Genomic DNA, 22,722 nt, shown 5'->3' on the forward strand with positions numbered 1-22,722 from the left:
TTAATTAAAATTCATGAATAATGCTCATCATTTTACTCTTTTCTGAAAACACATTAACGATGATAATGATGAAACGAGAATTATTTGTGATAAGTATACTGCAACGAAATTATCTTCCATAATGAAGGTGGGATGATAATAGTTCTTCAACAACGAATTTTTTTAATGATAGTTGATATGATGAAGAGAGTGTTTCAGCCATAGTTATTATAAAATGGTAGTAGTACAGAACTCTGGAAGTTCTTGTAGACTACATCTCATTGTTGAACATCATCAGCTTTCTTGGAAGAGTACCATAGAATTAGTGTGGTCATCAGTTTTCATCGAAAATACTTATAGTCACAGATTTGTTGACACAGCATACATAGTTCATTTCAATTGTGCTTCTAAATTTTTTAGAGTGATGATTTATCAAATACTACATCGACGATAACATTGTAGCAATAACCAATGAATAACTTGCCACATTCATAAATAGTTATTTGATACTAATGAATAGTTCATTTATAAAGTTCATTGTGATAGTGTGTAATAAAAATCACTGTGGAATAACTAAGTATACTTTAATTATTATAATAAAAATCATTGTCCATACTCGAATGTTCGTTTAAGTACTAAATAAAGCAATAAATTCTTTGTTATAAGCATCTGAAAATCATCCCATAAAAACCACAATAGTAACTCACTCCATTCCTTAAGTTAATCCATCTAAATTTTCCAGTTGCAAAATAATGCAACTACAACTACACCGACAATAAAGTGCTATCTAAAACGTGAAGAGACTTGAATATGTAAGAAATGAGATTAAATGAGTGATTATGTGAAAAACTCCAAGACTAATTGAACATTCAGTGTCTACATATTTGAATTATCAGAACTTTAAATTCAAATCCAAGCTAAATAGGCATTGCAAGAAACCTTTACCAAAACATTCCTTACCTTGAAGCTATGCTTTCTTAAAAATTGACTACAATAATTCCTTTCTAGTAACTCACTCCATTCCTTAAGTTAATCCATCTAAATTTCTCACTTGCAAAATAATGCAACTACAACTACACCGACAATAAAATGCTATCTAGAACGTGAAGAGACTTGAATATTTAAGAAGTGCGATTGAATGAGTGGATTATGTGAAAAACGCCAAGACTAATTGATCATTCAGTGTCTACAGATATATCAGAACTTTAAAAATAAATCCAAGCCAAACGGATTTATTATATCAAAAACTTATAAAATGTAATGAAATCCATGTAAAAATGATTTTTTCTTCAAAGTGTTCCAGTTTAGTATATTCATTTCAAGTACTTAAACGAACATTCGAGTATGGACAATGATTTTTATTATAATAATCAAAGTTAAAGTATACTTAGTTATTCCACAGTGATTTTTATTACACACTATCACAATGAACTTAATAAATGAATTATTCATTAGTATCAATGAACTATTTATGTATGTGTCAAGTTATTCATTGGTATTGCAGCGAGTGGAGCAGTACAGGTACCTTGGCGTTCTGATTGATCATAAATTAAGCTGGGCTCCACAGGCAGTTTCACTCAAGCAGCGAGTGCGCAAAATGATATTATGCCTTCAGACAGCTAAGAGAGGTCCTCCCTCTACATCAACTGCGGGTGGCGTACTACGTATATATCCAGTCAGTTCTCATGTATGGTATCATAGCTTGGGGTGGAGCCTCATCGTTTGCCTTGGAGCACAGCGAGCAATCATCAAGACATGTCTCAGGCGAGACTATCGCTACCCATCTAATCTTGTTTACCAAGAGTTTCAAGTTTTTAATATTAGACAGCTTTACATACAAGTTTTAATGAATTACATTTTTTTCACTTTTTGTGTAGTTGAGAAGTTGATATTGTGGTAATTATCCATATTGAATGAAAAAGACTAAGAAATTGTCTTAGACAATTGTATTCAAAATACAAATTTTTGACAATTTCTTAGTCTTTTTCATTCAATATGAATTACATATACTACATTAAACACTCCATTTTCAATAATTTAGTTCATACTCATAATACAAGAAATCTAATTAACTTTGGTATTGCCCATCCCCGACTCCTACATAACTGCTTGAAAAATAATAGTAAATACATTTGTCATATATTGTATAGAAACGTTCCCAATCATTTAAAACAGTTAGAACAGTAAACATTAATTACAGTATTAACACCTACAAGCAACATTTGAGTAGATGGTTATTAGAAATTGGCAGGGATGCTGCAGAGCAACTGATTCAATCCGTCTATACATTCAGAACTTGAACTTATAGTGAATTCGAAATTTCTGATGAGTACTATACCCATTAAGCTACTATTCATATAATATGTCTGTATATACTTATATCAAATTAAATCAAGTTTTATTCAATGATATCACTTACATGAAAAATTCCATTATACCAATGATATTACAGATCATTGAATACAATACTGTTTGCTTCAGAAAAATCTTGTCTGCAAACAGGAGTGAAATACATTCAGAACTTAACTAAAAATGCCTATCTATAAACTCAAATGAAAATACTTATCTTAATTAAATTTAATTATCTATATTCATCACACACACCATGGAGAAATCATAACTAATTTAAAATTTTTTGAAAGAATTGAAACAAGTGACTGTCAATATTCTTTGATTTGTTGAAGAATGTTAATAAATTCAATTATAATAGTTTTAATTATAATATGTACAAAAGATGAGAACATAATCTCTATCAACTTGAAAGAACTTACTCTCCTCTCACAGACTCAAGTCTATGTGGAGAGTATTCACTGTTAAATGAATTTTATAAATTTGTATTATGTTTTTGTGAATAAAAAGTTATTTGATTTGATTAACATTGGTTTGATATCCTTGTCTGTTATTAGACAAAGCAGATAACACCATGCTTTTCTAGCTCCGCACCGTAGCCAAATCGTTTGTACGCCAGGAAGAAATATGATGAATTAAATATACTGGAATATAATAAAAATTATATACTGAAAATTTATGACACCATTATAAATATAAATCATCATGAAAAAATATTTTTTCTTCACGAATAAAACATAGATTTGATATAGAATTGATCATTATTAACAGGAATTAACCATAATACAAACAAATGCTTTTTACAACAACGGCTGCTTTACGCGACCATGTTTGGAAGTTAGAAAAAATGGTGTTGGTTGGAATCAGAGATTAGTACTGTCGCTAATAGGAGTGATGCTTAAACATTCAAGATGAAAGACATCATTGTTTAGCTCAGTTTGTATTAGCCAGAGTTATGGCAACTGACTTGGGTAAGGATAACAAATCACCTTGGCTTTGATATGAATTGCACTATAGCTGAGTGTATTTTGTTTTGCTTCTATTTTTTCAAAAAGGACATGTTTTAGCTTTGTAAACATCTAGCTTGACTAGATTCCTTTATCATGTCATTTATATATCATTCAAATATAGTCGTAATTACTGTACCTACAATTTGTTGAATGCGGACTCTTATAATATAGTTTATATGTATAATATTTTGAGAATATAGTTGAATCTGCATCAAAATATTCATTCACATAAATCGTATTGATATTTCAGAAACTAGTGAAGATGGTGACAATCTACTCCTCTAAAGATGGAAGCTCAGAATGGCAAGTGTTGGTTCTTGCCGGATACTCGGTGCAAAAGTGGCTACTGTCGGCCAACGCCTGTGAGCGCCTCATCTACGAATATGACGTCACCAAGCCCACCAGAGAAGCATTCCAAATCTTTGTTCCTGTAAGTTCACTATTTATCAATTGACATTTTTTTTCAATTATTATAATATTAGTAAATACGTTGAGTAAAATTTATTCGTAATCACATCAATGCCAAGTTTTTTCAATGCTGATTTTATAATTATTATCTGATGTTTTTTATTGTTATTATAGCACCTAATTAGATACTAATAATCTATTCTATTTTGACTTGAATTAATAAGAATAATGTTCGTAAAGGAGGTATAACCTATTGGTTCAGCCTTCTAAATTGGTTGAGGAAATTCGATTAAAATTATTCTCCACGCATCCATAATATAATGAAGGATAATCTGCTTTTGCACTTTCATTCTGACACTAGCACTAAACTAATTTGTGTGGCTTTCTGCGATGAAGTCTTCTCAATCCATTCATGTTATTATTACTATGATTTTCAAAAATTTGATTTAAAAATAGTCCAATCTATTCCACATTTTGAACATATTACACTTTATTAGAATCATAAAAGAGATTGTACTGGAATAATCTTGATAACATAGTTTTCATTAATTTACATCTATCTCATTTAAGCTTCCATTGAGCTAATTTCATTATTTTTTCAGGAATTGCAAAATGGTGACATTGAAATAGGCCTTCTGGACATGCAAAGAATGGATTCTTCCATCCTTCTTTTGGCGGCCGCTATGGGACCTCAATCAGTGTTCCACTATGCCCTAGGTAACAAAAATAAGATTATACTGTTGAATGAATACTAACATTACAATTTTCAAACAAATAATTCATTTAATAAATCATTTATTAATGTCCCTTCTTAGAATAGGTGCAATACCTACCTATCTAGCTGAAACTGGTTAATATATGTTTCACTTGATTCTGTGTATTGAGAGAAATTTGGTGATTCAATGATACATCGTACAGCTCATGAAATAGTACATACAGCTCAACCCTATGAACTGTACATACCATTGCATCTTAACTATTTTCTGTTCCTTTTCAAATTTAGATTTTGAATTCAATTTTATTAAAAACACACAAAACAAGACAAAACAAAATTACAAAGATTTACGAAAATAATAAAACACAATAAAATGTTACAAATATGAAAAACCATGGGCTTAGTTTTTGGGTGTGTTGGAGAAGAGAAAAAAAGAAAAAAAAGAGAGGAAGATACCTAGCCAACTATGGTTTCCCATGTAATAGGCAGGCAAAGAAGAGAAGAGAAGTTATGAGGAAAAAGGAAGGGAGAAATGGGGGGAAGGAAGAAAACAGAGGAATAGGTACTCAAAATAAAGGTAAGCGAGTCCACTGAAAAATGAAAAAACTAATGAAAAAAAAATGCTGGAGCAGAAATCTCGAGTCATATATCTAAATGGAAGAAAAAATCCGAACAGATTCGGGCGTAAGTCGTTTTTGTTGCCTTGTTGTATTTTCAATAAATTGGGCTATAATATACCGGGTGTCTATAAATGAATATCGGGGTTTTAACGCTTTATAAGATTTATTACATTATACTTACATATTTCATTATGTCAAATGAAAGAGCAACTCAGTTTTTGTTCGTTGGCACCAGTGCGCATGTGCGTGAAATGTTTCCGCGGCAATCTGCTAGAATGCGGTATAGCAAACTTCGCACGAATACTTAGCAAAATAACGAAATGTTGTTACATGACGATGAAGATTTTCTACATCGTGTTGTCTTCAGTGATGAATCGACTTTTCACCTCAGTGTACATGTTAACACTCATAATGGTATATTGTTGGATACATTGATAAAGAACTTATTATATGAATTTATATGTTTCAAATCTTAGTGAGAAGGACGAAATTGACTGTAATAGTGCAGACATACTAAAAAATACTAAGAAGGCAAACACCTACTTTTAAAATTGTATTGATGAAAGTTATAGAAAAGGCAATTTCAAACTATATTACTTTGTTATGAGATTGCATAATATCTCTCAAATATCTTCAAAGATAGATTGATATCCAGTTTCTAAAAAACATTTTAATATCAACACTTCCAAATCTTTCTTTCTTACTTCGATTGTTAACATATATACGATCTCTTACTAAGAAATATTATTCTTCTATACAATAAAATAATATTTATTTTTATTGTAAAGAAAATTTATATATATTTGAAAAAATATTTTATATGTATATTCATATCTCTCAAATATCTTCGAAGATAGATTGATATCTAGTTTCTAAAAAACAACATTTCAATTTCAACACTTCCAAATCTTTCTTTCTTACTTCGATTGTTAACATTTTGTACGATTCCTTATAAAGAAATATTACAAACACCATGTATGATTTATTCGCATTTTATCATGCTCTCTACAATTCCATTTCCATTATTTCACACATAAAAGAGAAATTATCTTTTGCTTTAGACTGTGATTTGTTGATAATTATCCCAAGTAAAACCAATTGAAAGCTTAATATTCTTTCGTAGACGAATTTTACTTATTTTTTCAAGTTTATGTCTTTGACACTTCAACTTTTCAAGCTCAAAATGGTTATCTCAAGTTTCACTAGAATCACTTTCCAAATTTCATGATAAAATATCAAAGTAAGATTAATTATGTTTCAGCGAGTCTTAGTGCTGAAGGGTTGACTCCTCCTACCGAAACATCCTGGTTTTACGTGTTGAAGTCGCCGGAAATCTGCCAGTCTCTGAGTAGCAGCTCCTCCGAAGAGAGGTCTCTCCAGTTTGTTCTCATTGGAAGCACAGTTTTCATCTACAACCAGCGATACATCGTCGTTGTTCATTGTGAGTTTGGCTCTTAGCTTTTCCATTCAATAGCTTCAACCAAGGTTCATAAATTGTATTGTCTCTTGAAAACAGATTCAAGCTCTGTCATTGTTGAAGTTTTCAGTAAATTGAAATTGTATTGCGGTAGATGTCAATGACATCTACATTTGATCAATGACATTTAGAACTCTAAATGATGTCTATGCTGTCTCGTTTATAATCATAGTCGTGAAAAATCCAGTCTTTTTAATATTCAGTAAATTGTGAACGTTGTTATTTATTGAGTTACCAAACTTTAGGATTTTAGTTGAATCAACTAATAAAATAATGTCTGCGTTCATTTTAGTGTGTACAGTAGACATATTAGAGGCATAGTATATTTATTTATTTCTTAAGTTAGCACAAACAATACAATGATCGGAAAAGAAAAACAGGCTATTGCCCTAAACTTCGCATGTAAAAAATAATCTGATGCATTCCTATCGTTTTCCTTGAAGTCGTAGAGTTGTCAACTACAGATTGTGTAATGTAAATCTATGTATATAATTATGTAAGAAAAGCCTTGTAAAAAATAAACTTGATGCCTTTCACTGATTTCCTTCGAAACAATCGTAATTCATATAAATGTATTTAATTTATAATTGGTATTCAATGTTTGGTTTGAAGAAAATCAACTTAATCATTCAAAGGAACGCTCAAATTCAAAGAAACAACATAAAATTCTCCAATTTTTACAAGATGCACATATTTGATTGAAAACAGGACACAGATATGTGCGATCGCATATCAAGCGAGCTGATACCACAATTGAAAACCTTATCAAAAAATATGCAGGTCTAATGGGGCTCTAAAATGTCATTTACTTGAAATAGAAATTTGTTACAAAATAATACAAAGGCATTAATTCAGAATTTGAATACAATTCACTGTTGTTTTTTATTACGATCTTGCTACTCTTGTCCTTGAAATGCATTGATTTAGAGATGTTATTAGAACTCAGTGCTGAAATTACTATAAAGTATTAACAGTATTTTTCTTTTATGTTATGTTCATAGTTACTCATTTCAAATTTACTTGATAATTGCTTATACATTACTGTTTAATAACTATGACTTATTCAATAATTTAATAACATTTTGGATTGTTTGTGCCCCATAAAACTTTGATTCTAATTGATCTCTTATTAATGGGATTTTTATTCTAGATTCTAATTGATCTCCTACTAATGGGATTTTTATTCTATGGACAAGTGCTACGTACAATAGATGTATTATTAATCATGACCTTATTCCATTCGAATTATAATATAATGAAATGAATTGTTATTATTTCAGCGTCTCCGTCAGGCGGCGAGGAATTGGAGCCGATAGAACTGAACGGTGCTCGCATCCTGGGCGGCACTTCATGCAAGTCGGTGCCAGTGTTCTTCACCTGCCAGCATGGCTTCATTTCGCTCGACTCCTCCGACGATTTCAACGTAAGTGTTGCCATGGACTGCACGGCTGTCTCCGAAACTGTTCACTCCGACAACGAAATTGAAGAACTTTTGAATTCCACAACCAGTGATCGAAAAGACAGCTGTGAGTTGGTGAAGGCTGCTCTTCTATTGTACATAAGTAAAAAGGTTGCTCACAGCAAAGCACTGATGCACGAACACTTTCCACCTGATGCTGGCCCAACACTGAAAATTGACGCCACTTTTGATCTAACAATCGTTCAAGTCAGCGAAGGAATCATTGATGACATTCCGTTCAAAGATCCACGTTGGGCTGACACCAAAACTACGACTTCCACCTTGAACATCAACTCTAACATAACCTCTCTCCAGATATTAAACCAGTTGGAGGAAAAGCAGAAAGCTTTGGAATATTTCATAGATTTCCTAAAAGATATAAACCTGTGGAACCAGCTTGGTGGAATAAAGTGTAGAGGCAGGACAATGGCGACAACTTACATGCTAGCAGAGCATGCTGAAAAGATAATCGCGTCAATTGTGTTACGCAAATTACAAAGCAAATTTCCCTCACAAATTGATTTGGCTATTGAGGAGGTGTTGAAGAAGCACTCTATGAAACCGATTGGTGCTCTGAATAATCAGGATATTTTCTTCAGGAAAGTGAGTTTCGTTCACGAGGCTTTGCAGCAGATATGTAGGTGGTGCGACGATTTGGTTAACAAGTCTCAAAATCCGCAACATGTTGCCCAGCAGATCTTGTCTGCCAACAGTGTGCTGCTGGAAGCGGTACAAGCTGTTATCCAATACCGACAGCAGAAGTCTAGTATTTTTGGCGACCGTCAATCAGTTCAGAATTTCAACGAGTATCTGCCGTGGACTGCTTCTGCCGGTCCTGACGGTCTCTACGATTTCCTAATCACTCAACAAAAGTTGACATTGGAAAACGGCGTCCGTGCTACGGGAGACATCAACATGCACACTGAACTGTTAGACCAGCTAGTCAACTTGGCTGATGTTATCTTGGACGGCCGCAAATGTTACCTTGAGAGCATCCGCGAAGATTCGGAGAAATTCAACTCAGATATTCATAAGTATGAAGTTGATCGTTACAATCTCATAAAACCGTTCCTAGATCATGACGAATTCGAAAGAGCTGCAATACTCGCTGAGAAATATTGTGACTTTCAGATTCTTGTAGAGCTGTGTGACAAGATAGGTAATAAAGAGAGACTAAATCAGTACTCGGCCAAGTTTAGTAAACTGGATTTTTCACAGTTTCTTTTCAACTGGTACATGAGAGAAGGAAAACAGCGAGATTTAGTTGAACAATGTTTAAAACAACGAATACTTGCCGATAGACTTAGCACTCATCCATCGTTGTCATGGCTGCATGCGGTTTTCAGTGACGATTACAAAACAGCTGCTCACACTCTGCTTGACTTGGCAAATTCTGAAGTAGAACTGCTGGCGCGGAAGAAGTCGATGATCTCATTGGGTAAACTAGCTCTACTAGCAGCCGGCGGTGATGATGACACCCTGGAAGACGTCAACTCTAGCTTGAATCTCATCTCCCACCAGGAAGGATTGCCCGAGTCAGTGCTTACAGCTTACGGATACAACTTTGACAATGTCAGAGTCTTCTCTCCGCCGGAACTGATCAAGTTCTACATCTGCGAAGAGAATCCATCCAACTCGGAACTTGATTTCAAGAAAGCACTAGACCTACTGCTCTATATCGACGATGAAATACTAAGGATGGAATTGAAAAACGAAATCTGGTGTAAAGCTATCACTAGGGATTCATGGACAGATGATATCATTTGAAGAGCAAATGATAATTATAGGCCTAATAATTAGTAATTCGAAATAATTCTTGTTCATTGCTAATTTTATAGTACTGTATTATTTTCTACAAATCTTCAAAACATGAATAAATGTGTTTTTAATAATATAAGATTTCTTATTAAACTCATTGATCTCATTCATGGTAATGATTTTGCGACATTGATACATAAGCGTATGGCTTATTCTTATAAGAATAACATACAACTTTCAACAAACATTCAACAGACTAACATTCAACTAACACCATGAGCCTAGACGTCAGTTTTCATAAATATTTTGAACTCTTGTAATTTATTTGAAATGTTTCCTCATGTTATGCCTAGTCCACACTATCGCTCAGTCGCTGGCTATTCTGGTAAGTTTGGCCACGTTAGTCTTGCCATCCTCACTGCAATGTGCAATGTGACCATTTGTGGATGCTTGACTGGCCACTCGCCTTCGCTTGGGTAGCCTTCGACAAAAAACGGAGCGATAGCAAGCAAAGGCCAATTATAGCAAACGCTGGCAAACCACCCATTCACACTATCGCGATCGTCGTCATTACTTGTACGCATTGGGCGATAGTGTGGATGCGGCAGTAGAAGTAGATGGTAGTACGATGAACCATGTAATAATGTATAAGTCTGTGGAATTCTTATTCATATATTACAAAAATTGTGAAATTTTATTAAAGTACTACGAGTGCGGTACGGTACTATGAGTTCGGTACTGTAGCCTACATTATACTCTTGTAAAACAATTAGATGTCAATACCATTCTCCTGTCTCCATATCCGTGCCTAGGCCTGAAACAGCCAACAACAAATTAATTTATTAAAGGTTATTAAATTGATCCTGCCGTTGAATAACAGTGCATAATATATGATATTTTTACCAATATTTTGACATCCAGACTTTTATTGCTATAGGTGTTTGGTGTGTACCAAAAAATAGGTAGTTCGTTGCAAAGATGTCAAGCTCCTTGAAACCAACAATGAAGGATATAAAGCTTTGAAAATATTTCTTGAATGATGAACTCAAATAAATAATATTTCAATTGGGCTTTGATGAAAGTCTCACTGAATTTTATATATTTTTTATTATAGAGCGGTTTGATTAATTCTTGTAACTCCATTTGCAATCATGACAGTTGTAACGTCTTCAACATTATAATTAAGTTACAGTAATGTTACATATTTTCTGTAGGAGGAAAAAAAATTTATATATGGTAACTAGAATATCTGATCTTATCTTAGCTTTTTATCTTAGTTGCTTGGGCCTGCCACTAACCTTATTGCAGGTCTGCCAAAAATGCTTGTAAAAGCTTTTTGTGTTTGGCGAAATGCTTCAAGTGAAAAACAGCTATTTGAGCTTTGGCTTTTGAGTCTTCGATTCTTTTTTGTTTAATCTTTATTTGCCGCTCTATTTGATGTTATTTTATTTTAAAATCAATATAATTTGTAGTTTTCCAGTTCGTACCTAGTTTATTTAATGTTAGAGCTGCTATCAAACAAAAAGCTTGTTCACGCATGATTAACAGACCTGCAATTAGCTATCGTTATTGGGCGGTCCAATTAACTTATAGTGTTTTTGACTAAATTGTTTTCAATTCTTTGGAAAATATGCAACATGATTTGTAAAATGTGCTTGTTTAGAAGACTTTACGATTACGAATATCAACAAAGACTCAGGTTTCATATAAAAACTGTGTCTGAAGCTGGATTCCCATAAATGTCAGTATTAGTGAAAGTGACTAGCACAGTAAAAGCATAATTTCTATATGAGTTCTTATTGGATTATTTCTTGTCCGAGTGAGTACCCTATGAATTTATAAGAAAACATAAGGAAATATATTCTCATTTCTCACTGGACTACTGGGTATATGTAATCACGACGTAATCCTATTATATTAAGAAAGCAATTTCTGTATTTATATATCTGGTTATTTATGTTTTACGGATCTCAAAAACGGCTCTAACGATTTTCACGAAATTTGGAACATAGTAGGTTTATAATATAAAGATTCGATTGCACTAGGTCTCATTCTTTGGAAAACTCGCTGAACGACATTAAAAGGATAATTTATCCTTGGAAAACAGATGATAATTTCGTCGTCTCTCGATAACAGAAGATGCGTGTGCCTGTGTGGGAGAGAGACAGAATTATTTCCAGCTGTGTAATCATAATCAATCAGCGAGAAATTTTATCTAGCTAGAAAATTTAATCAACATAATCTGATTTGTTGACATGACATCATGATAATCCTCCTAAACTAGAGTAGGTATATAATAATTTTGAAAGTTGATAATTATTTGACAATTTCACGTGATTAGTGAGTGTTATTTTGTTATTCAATTTGTTTTGTATATAATCTGAATTATATTTTTTTGTTTTCAAATGTTTGAACAGATAATTGAACCTGAATTCAAGTGTATGGAACATAACCTACTTTCTGGACTATTTATAGTGTATAAATCAAAATTTGGGAAACAGTTTTGGACTGTGCCTGTTATTACTTTCCCAATCATTTTAAAGAATTGTGTTTGGTTTATCAAAAGTCAATAAATAAATACGAGCAAAGCTCGGTGCCCCGAAATTGTTACAAATTAGCAACGGAGTGCAATATTGATGCAAATATTGCAAATAGAGCAGTTCTGTCAGTAGAAAGAGCATGAAAACCATTGGCGCTGAACTGGCATTGGGATTCAAAGGAAACGAAAGTAATCATCATGGCCATGGCCGAAGCAGCTGTTGAAGCCTTATGCCCGGTCTACACGACAACGATATTAGCGCAAACCTGCCAGGTTATGAGAGGACACAGAGAAGAAAGCAGAGGACGCATCTAATGTTTCGCTAAATGGGGACCAGCAGTGTGGAGGGGGGTAAAGTGGGTGACTAACGGTTAGTTCTTCAATTTGCTACGAGAGATCAGTAACATCGACAGGCCTTCCCCGCTAATTCAGAAATCCCCCTCCAACAGTTGTAGTACTCTGTCATGGGGCGATGTCAGTATACACCACCGTCAAAGTCAGACACATCCATCCTAGCACTGAAAATCAGTCTTGTTTTGGCGAAGAAGAAGAAGAAGGTCAGACAAGTTCTACTTAATTAAACAGGTGTGTTAAACAAACTTGTAGAAATTGTAGTTCTAATTACTTAGCAAGTTAAGTCGGCCTAATACTATGTTGCAGTCTACGTCTTAAGGCTGTGCAAAGGCTAAAAATAAACTTTTCCTACAGTTACGTTGAAAAGTGGCCATTGCTGCACTGATTACAGAACGCAAAGAATCACTTTTCCGCTCTAGTGCAGGAAATTTTTTTCCTGCACTCCAGATTTGCAACATGGCAACGCAAAATAGTTAGTAGGTTATATGGAGCACCAGTGCAGCTAAATAAAAATTAAGTTGGTAACACAGACTGTGGTGCACGTTATAATAATATAAAGGACACCGAGTTCGAGGACAGCCACCACATCAGTGACAGCCTCCTTCATTCAAACACTACTACATTATTCAATTTTATTTATTAATAATAAAATTACACAGAAAAACATTTGATGCATTTCAGGGAATTTCACCCATAATTACCCACTTTTCATATTCAATGGTAACTGTAGGAAAGTTTTTCGATTTGTACCGGTATATATCAAAATGAAAAGTTTTCATTTCCGATTGACTTGAAATTTTAAACTTAAGGTCCTTATACCCTGAGGACCCGACAATAAGAAATTCAATAAAATTCAATTCAAGATGGCGGAAAAAATGGCGGATAATTACTAAAAAACCATGTTTTTCACGTTTTTCTCGAAAATGGCTCTAACGATTTTCTTCAAATTCATACCATGGATAGCTATTTATAAGCCCTATCAACTGGCATAAGTCTCATTTATGAGAAAATTGCAGGAGCTCCGTAATATTCTTGAGAAAAATGACAGTTACTAAAAAACCATTTTTTTCACGATTTTCTCAAAAACGGCTCTAACGATTTTTTTGAAATCCATACCCTGTATAGTTATTTATTAGCTCTATCAACTGACATGAGTCTTTTTCCTGGGGTACTAATGAGGGGTCCACCCAATCCTTGAGAAATGGACTTTGTAACCTCCTTCTCGTGCATGAGGTAGGTTGGTACACGGTTTTTACTTTTTCTTCTTCCATATACCGTGGGTAGATAGAGCAGTTTATAAAAAGAACACAGTCATAGTCAAGATATTTCATCTGTAGAACAGCTGTTTTGACGAATTTCAAAAAAATCATCGAATTTCACAATTTACATAAAGGAAAAAATACTCTGAAAACAATTGTATATACACATATACAGTAGTCTGATCGTAGTTGCAAATATGTTGCCGTCAATCGTCATTATGTTATTCCCCTAAATTATTCTCGTTTGATAATGAGGCTTATAGTTCAATGAGCAAGGAAAGTTGTGTGAGTGTACCACACCAGATTTTTGTGATATGAACGCCTAAAGTTTATTTTTTTGGGTCAGGACATTTCAAATTCGGTATGAGATAAGTTCTTCATGGTATTGTTGATTGAATAAAACAAGAAAATTTTGAAACATTTTCTGAAAATATCAATTTTTGAGAAAGTTATTCAATTTACAAAAAAACTCAACTAAACGCTATTTTTGGTCATTTTTAGTAAATTGAATAACTTTCTCAAAAATTGATATTTTCAGAAAATTTTTGTTTTATTAAATCAAAAATACCATGATGCATTTATCCTTTGAATTTTATGGATTCATCTCGTACCGAATTTGAAATGGTCTGTCCCAAAATTTAAACTTTAGGCGCTCATGTCTCAAAAAGTAATGATTGAAAAAAAATGTTCTCCTAAGAAAACTTTTTCATTTTGATAGCATGGAAAGCGAACTCCAGAACTTCGCCATCGGTAGCGCATGCGCAGAATACTGAGACTCACACGTGACAATGAGTCATTTGCATGCCTACAGCGACCCAACATTTTGTGTTGCAGTCGGAATTGAGCTATTGTCATTTGCATTGTCTTCCGTTGTTGCATTGTCATTTTCGTTGTTCATCATTTTATTTAAATTATTTAATTATATTTCTTTAATCTTCATCTATTCTTAAGTGATAAGGTACAGAATACAGCATAATAAGTTCCTCATCACTATCGGAGCTACTGTCCTCTAACCACGGTACATTATTACGAAGTGATTTTTGGTCGCTAAAATTTAGCGTCATGTCCATTGTCGAACACTTCTGCTACTAGATAGTAGACAGTCTAGAGCTAGACACTAGTACAGTACTGCACGAGACGAAGTACAGCACTCTGGTTGCCGGCCTTCCCCCATTTCTAGAGAACCAGCCTCATCAAAATAAGAACAAAACCAAACTACCGCTGGCGGACGTTTTTTGGTGTGAACTGCTTCCAGAAAAACTACCTCCGCGGGAGCGAGCTCACTACCGCTAGCAGATGTTGGTGTGACGACCGCTTTAAGCGATCCTTGTTCGTGTCCTCGCGCGCCTCTCCACTAGGAAATACTGAAATGAAGTGCAACTAACGGGTGATTCTCATAGAACATAATCTCATGAGCTTATATCATTGTGCGAAATATCACTGTGAGGACAATATAGATGCTAAAAATGAGGTGTTTTTCACAATACAATAAGCATTGTTGTCAAGTGTACCTGGAAATCTATATGAGATAGAGCGCTCTACCTAGCCTCAGATTTTAGAGCACAAAATTACGCCCAGAGAGATTTTGAATTTTACATCTAGATTGTAATCGGGATATATTGTTGATCAAATACAAAATATGATCAAAATTGATTTTTTTTCTTAAAATATCACTCATATTTGAAAAATCATAACTCAGTACTCATTGGACATAGAGAGTTCCAAATGATCTCATTTCATTCAGAATTTTATGATTTTAAAAAAGGCAAGAGCAAATTTTTCTGTCCGATCACTGATTTTGCCGGAAATAGCTGAAAACTGGAAAATGAACCTAAAATACGAGGTTTTTGGGCCACTCTGTATTAGCACAAGGGATTTTTACATGAAGAATTTGGTTCTGAACCTCTCTCATGTAACCAAATAAAATATTAAAAAATCAGAACTACGATGTAAATTGCAAGCAAACCCCCATTTTTATGTCTATATTGACTGGACTTTACTGTTCCCCAATATTTATATTTGTCAAATATTTGTTTAAATGTCAATAAATAATGTTTAACATAATTTTTAGAGTTTACTGAGACTCTGTGGTGTCGCATCACAGCGGAGACACAATAGTAACGCCGGTTACACACTGGGCGATTTCTGCCACGGCGGCGAAACTGCCGTCGCCGCCTCGAAAAAAAGTCGAGCTTATACACATTCAGCGGAGAAAATACAGCCAAACATCGAGCAGCAAAATTACTGCCACGTATGATCAGTAGCCAAAATAATTCTTGTAGTTCTTCATCGCAAATGTGTTGTGACTTCTCTGTTTCATGAGTGTTCAGTTAATTGTATTTTGCACATTTTTCAAAAGTATATATTATTAAGTGTTTAACTTGAAATGGAAAGGCAACAACTTTTACCACTTTTGTTGTACCGTCGAAGGAAAACAAGACAGCAGAGGAATCGCCTTGCTTGGATTCATTGAAATGAACGTTTTTATTAGATCGACAGCGATATACAACATATTACAGTTTTTTCCTTGTCATCCAGAGTTTCAAAATCCCCCCTAATCTCCATACACACTTCCTTCCACGCTATCCTTGTTGCATCTCGATCCTTAAATATGTCGAGCGTTTTGTCCCACAAAACTGGCCTCTGTTCTACAAATGATATTAACAACTCATTGTCTATTAACTTACTCATTCTCTCACACTCGTCAACCATAAACACTTGAAACAATAAATAAATGTTATAAACAGCTTACAAACTTTACAACAAGACACACATTAAAAGGCTGATTTTCAAAGACCTCTGACTTGGAGCAACTAGGAAAGACGACTGATCAGCGGCGACGGTAGACAACCGACATATGTGTTAACGCCCATTTGGTCACGTATGCCACTGCGTAGACAAGAGCGGCAAAAACACCGCCAGCCGCAGTGGCAGTGGACGGCTGCACAGCTGCCGCCAACGGCAATAAAGCCGCGCGGCGTTTCTGCCGCCCAGTGTGTAAGCTTCCATTCAAGTCCATAGACTACTGCTCGAACGGCGGCGACGGCGAAATTACCGCCCCGACAGAAACCGCCTACTGTGTAACCGGCGTTAGGCGATCGCTCAAGGAGGGGTGGAACCCGGGATTAACAATTAAAGACGGGATACTTGCGGGGTGGGGGGCGGCAGTTGCCGATCTCGCCCAGGGCGGCAAAGTCCCTAGGGCCGTGCCTGACATCATAGAAACTCATGATTGATTCCAAATTGTAGACAATTCCATTTTCTACGAGCTCAGTTGCCAAAAATTCATTTTGAATCACTGTTTCCTGGACCGTTAATACTAGGGAAAGTATCTTTGATTTTTTTCAACAATCTAATCTTACACTAGGATCATATTCTCCCATGAATCGTTTTCAGCAACTAAAAGAAGAGATTCTGTTCTAAAATTCAAGATCAAATATTTCTCTATAATTTATCTGGATATAGAAATTGGCCTTTTTTGTGTACTGGAAAATGAACCAGACATATTTGGGCCATTCTGTATCTTGCACAAGGAAATCTTGCATGAAAAAATTGGACTTCTCTTATGTATCCAAATTGAGAATTCAGATCCACAATATGAAATGCAAGCACACCCCCTTTTGATGTCTATAGTGACTGAACTATAGTAACTGCAGTTTTTTCAAACACCACTTGTGAAGTAGGGGGGGATCGGGGTGATCCGCGCCTGTCACCACCTTCTATAGAAGATAGATGTGATTCACGTTATAACATTAAATTAGTCCAGTCAATTTAGACATGAAAAAAGCAATATTTTATATTCATTGTAGTTCTGATTTGTTAGGGTTTGTATGCATAAGAGAAGTCCAGAACCAATTTTCACATGCAAAATTTCCTTGTACAGAGTGGCCCAAATACCTAATATGTCTGGTTCATTTTCCAGTTCTGAGCTATTACCATCAAATCCAGTCATTGGACAAAAAAAACCTCTCTCTGCTTTTTTACTGTATATAAAATTCAGAATAAAATAAAATCATTCGGACCTCTCTAACTTCAATGAGTTCTATCGTACAGTTTTCCAAAATGAGTAGAATTTCATGGAAAAATCAATTTTATAGTATTTAATCAACAATATCTTCCAATTGTCACAATTCAAAAATGTATAATTCAACATCCTATAGGCATAATTTTGTGCTCTACAATCTGAGAACAGGTAGAGCGCTCTATCTCAAAGATTTTCAGGACACCTCAAGGATCGAAATCTCATTCATAACTTTTGATACAACGTTCGGATCTTCTCGTACGCTCTTTCTTTTCGGCTTGTCAAGGGAGTTGGAAATCATATATCATGAGTCAAGTTCGTAAGAGAAATGGGAATTTTTTTGTTGAGTGTACACTGTACAGTACCTCAACCCATATTCCATACACAAAATAATGACAATTTATTTATTCAATGCTGCATATCTTATGAGATAATTCTAATATAAAATCAAAATCTAGTCAAGCATGTGAGGAATTTCCTCCTCTTCTCACTCCAATCAACAATACTTTTGATTTCAATAATATTAGAAAGTTACAACCAATTGAAAAAGTGACGATTGCAGTTTTACCATTTTTCACAATTCTGCTGTTAATCAAGAGTCTCTGAAACGAGGTTCATACATCATAGAAACTCATGATTGGTTCTAAATTTTATCCCATAGGCGAGCTCAGTTGCCTTAAATATTTATCTTCAACTACTGTTTTCTATCTTGGAACTACCGAGATCATGAATATGAGGAGAATATCTTCAATCTCTTGATGTTTTCAAGTGATTGAATCGTACCATGCGTCCAAGTATGTCCAAGTGAACTATGAATGAAAATGATAAAATCAACAGCATTTTTTGCGTTTCAAGTTTTATCAACATGGTCAAATTTGATTAGCAGATTCAGCCACTAAGTTTCTTCTAAAAGGTCATAAAGATTATTCCAAAATCGATTTACGATTTTAGTTTTGCTCTTTATTGCTTTACTTATAATTTTGTATTATAACCTATCAAGCAAAGGAAATACATTTAGCCTACAACAAAAATACACATACATAATAACAGGGGTAGGTGAATCTTTTTAAAGAGTATCAATCAATTTCCTCCTTATCATAATATACAATGAAACTGGATATTATTTTACTGAATGCTAAAAAGATAGTGGCTCTTATAAGTTTATAAGAGAAATTCATTGAATTTTCAAATTAATTCCTCTTCCACAATCTCCTGCTCGTCGGCTCGCCTACCGGCATTTATAGTTGATATGCGAAATTAGAACTTTCCACTGGGTACAGTCCATGAAAAAGGTTAACAATCTTTGGCTATTCAATGAAAAAAAAGTAATTGAAACAATATTATTGTTAATGAGCAGCTGACATAATTTTTAAAATCATTTTAGAACAATAATAGAAGAAAATAATACTGCATTACACAGCACCTCAAGAACATGTCATAATTAAAATTATTCCATGCTCTTCCTCAATTTTCAAGTTCAAAATCACAATTGTGGATTAAATTGGATAGATTTAGATTTTTTCAATTATTAAATTGGAGTATATAATGTAATAAAGTTTGGATTATGCTACATTTTTATAAAGGACAATACTTAATCTGACCACTGATCCACTTCTTATTGTTTTCTTGTTCTTGTTGATTACAAATAAAAATTAATCCACTTTGTCATTGGAGATGCAGCGCTCATGCGATCTGGAGAGTTGAGAGTAGCAAGTGATTAGAATAATAATATGACTATAAATGAATAGACTTTCTAGATTAAATCACGCTATACAGTTCACTAAATTCACATTGCTCAGACAATAACAGACAAGACTCCGTCACAAGACAAAAACTCCCACTCCCCTGACCCACAGCACGCAGGCTGCCAACATAGCACTGCCCTCCCCTTTCTCTAATTTAGAACAACTTGACCAAAATATACATTGACATACAAACTACAAGACATAAGAGCAAAGACTGACACTTTACAATTTCTGACAACAATAAAAGCAAAATCATTTTCATGAAACACTACCAGTTTCCTAATACAATTTTCATAAGACATTTCGAAAGAATCAATACAGACATTAAACATTACATACATCAAATCAAAAGTATTAATTCTAAGTACAAAGTAAATTCTTATCAATACAACTACAAATCAGAATCTGAATACCTGTTTGGTCTTCGTATTACCCTATCAGATCGTCTTGAATTTTGTAACCCATCATCCACTACTCTACCTTCATCTACTCTGCCTTCCCCCTCATTCACCCCCTCAGGAATCCTGACTTCTAAGGAATTATTCAACCTTGCATTAGCATAGAATTCACGCAATTGATTAACATGAACCTTCACCACTACATCATTAGACATTTTCACAAAATATACATAATTAGGCTACTAACTTTCCTTACAATTCTTCCTAATTCAAATTTGACACCCTCATAAGACGTTTTTTTATTAAGGTTGACCCATACCACCTGATTTTCATGAAACATTTTAACATACCTGACTACTGACTTATTTTCATTCTCTACCTCACCCTTGAAAGTAACGGTTTTCTTTCTAAGATTAGACAAGGGTACTCTTGGTTCATAATTCAACAATGCAACCATAGGCGATTTACCAGTCACTGAAGAGGGAGTACATCTATATACAAATAGACAGTCTTGCAACAAATTTTCTGCATTGACACTTTCATTTCGAAACCTCTTTTCTAAATTGAATTTGGATAATAAAATTTTGAACGTTTGAACACTACGTTCCGCTAACCCATTTGACTGTGGTGAGTACGGTGGAGAAAAAATCAACTTTATCCCCTTATTTTGACAAAATGCTTTCATACCATTAGAACTGAATGGAGGTCCATTGTCGCATACTATTGTGTGTGGATATGAGAAGCGCGAAAATACTTCAGCCAACTTGGACAGTACACATTGAAAATTTGATTTATTCCCAAGAATAAAGCATTCCACCCACTTAGAGAATGAGTCACGAATTATAAAATATTTTCTATTACAGAAATCAAACAAATCCATATGAATTCTTTCCCATGGAATTTTTGCCATTGGCCATGGATGACGATATCTATTATTTGACCTATTTTGCGTGGCCTGACAAACTTTGCAAGTTACCACTTTATGATAGATATCATCATCCAAACCAGGCCACCATACATAAGATCGTGCAAATAATTTCGATCTTACTACCCCAGCGTGATTGGAATGAAGTATGTCTAACACTTTTTCTTTTAAGCTAGTAGGTATTACAATTCTATTTCCAAAATACAAACAATTATCCAGCACTGACAATGAACTCTCATTCTGCATATATATATTTTCAAATCCTTATCAACAACTTCATTCGGGAATCCATTTCTAACATAATTAATTACTGTACTCAATACCCTATCTTTACTAGTAGCCTATGTTTACTAACTTCCTCAACATTTATCAATGGCGTGGATAAGTATGTAAAAAGACTTCATTATCGTCAACACTGTCAGATGAAGGTAATCGCGAAAAAAACATCTGCATGAGGAATTAGACTTCCTTTTTTGTGAACTATTTTGTATTTATAGGCCGACAATATTGTAGCCCAACGTATTAATCTGGAAGATGCCATGATTGGAATCTTTTTATTCTCATCAAAAATCGTCTTCAATGGTAGGTGATCACTGAAAATAGTGAAATTACGGCCATACAAATATTTATGAAATTTCTTCACCCCAAATATGATTGCTAATGCATTTTGTCTAATTGAGAATAATTTCGTTGAGAAGAATTTAAAGTAGCAGATTCGAAAATAATAGGACACTCTACTCCATCTACAATTTGGATTGTAACTATTAGATTGTAACTACAATTTAGACTGCTTGACTACTGTCGTAGTCGAGCAGTCGTACAGTAAACATCTAAATTAGTGAGTAGAGTAGCTTTCAATAACAGTGAAAAGTAGGTCAATAGAATAGTGTTAGTTTAACATCAGCTATATAGTGTAGTACCATCAACATTATAGTGAGGTGTCTTTCCAACAAATGCAATCACCAAAAAAAAAACACCATATGGAATGATTCCAGAATACAAAGAAGAGGAGGAGAAAGGAAGAAGGAGAGGCGTTTCAACAACAAAAACAGGACCAGGAGGTGGAGCTGCAAAAAGGTAATAATATGAATAGGCTACTATAAGTGAAGTTATGGCCAATGAATTCAAAAAGTATATTGAGGAACTATATAATAAACTCTTGGATTTTAAAAAATGGGCTGCAGTTGAATATGAGAGGAAGAAACTTTTAAGAGTAGATTATGATAGATTTTCAGAGATGTTAGTTGAAACAACAGAATCTGTCGTTAGAATCGAAACAAGGGCTATTACTATCAGTCAGTTGACAGAAAATCTCAATTCAGGTGCGCCAAAGTTAGAAGAAACAATAGTCAGCTTAAATAAAAAAATGCAGGAAATCAGTAATAAACCACCCAGTTTTGCTGAAGTGATTAAGTTACCAAAGAAGGCATCAACAGCAGAAAAATAGGAAACGTAAGAAGAATCCAACCTAAAGAGCATGTACTTCTTCTAAAACCTACAAAATTGGAATTGGTAGGAGATAATGAGAAGCTGTTATGGAGATACGATAGTGGTGGCATTGAACGTGAGTGAATAAAGAAGATGTCTGAACAACGATGCTTATGATTATTTCCTGTTTAACTAAATAGTGTTATTAAAATATAAAACATGGCGCAGTCTTTTAATTATGTTAATTGTGATTAATTTCGAATAGTGATTGTAAGATA

At 34.2% G+C, this 22,722-nt stretch overlaps 2 protein-coding genes across 2 annotated transcripts in view; one reads left to right on the forward strand and one right to left on the reverse strand.

The window, feature by feature from the left end:
- Positions 1–3,576: 3,576 nt before the first annotated feature.
- LOC120351060 (nuclear pore complex protein Nup133-like) lies at positions 3,577–9,784 on the forward strand. The gene is made up of 4 exons (XM_039427006.1): positions 3,577–3,768; positions 4,349–4,463; positions 6,343–6,522; positions 7,839–9,784. Exons 1-4 carry the CDS (start codon positions 3,601–3,603, stop codon positions 9,782–9,784), a joined length of 2,409 nt encoding a protein of 802 aa, XP_039282940.1. The 5' UTR covers positions 3,577–3,600.
- Positions 9,777–22,722, reverse strand: part of LOC120351208 — a 32,579-nt gene continuing 19,633 nt past the window's right edge. Inside the window, exon 2 of the mRNA XM_039427551.1 lies at positions 9,777–10,589. Coding sequence (XP_039283485.1) covers positions 10,552–10,589 — 38 coding nt within the window. The 3' untranslated portion in view covers positions 9,777–10,551. The remainder of the gene's footprint in view (positions 10,590–22,722) is intronic.

Source organism: Nilaparvata lugens, chromosome 4, assembly GCF_014356525.2.
Source record: "Nilaparvata lugens isolate BPH chromosome 4, ASM1435652v1, whole genome shotgun sequence".
Classification (NCBI taxonomy): Eukaryota; Metazoa; Arthropoda; class Insecta; order Hemiptera; family Delphacidae; genus Nilaparvata; species Nilaparvata lugens.

Bases quoted from the DNA above. Each gene is read 5' to 3' on its own strand.
- LOC120351060 (XM_039427006.1), top strand. From the start codon at position 3,601: ATGGTGACAATCTACTCCTCTAAAGATGGAAGCTCAGAATGGCAAGTG. The intron at 4,464-6,342 runs GTAACAAAAATA...ATTATGTTTCAG, and splicing joins AGTGTTCCACTATGCCCTAG to CGAGTCTTAGTGCTGAAGGG. The intron at 6,523-7,838 runs GTGAGTTTGGCT...TTATTATTTCAG, and splicing joins ATACATCGTCGTTGTTCATT to CGTCTCCGTCAGGCGGCGAG.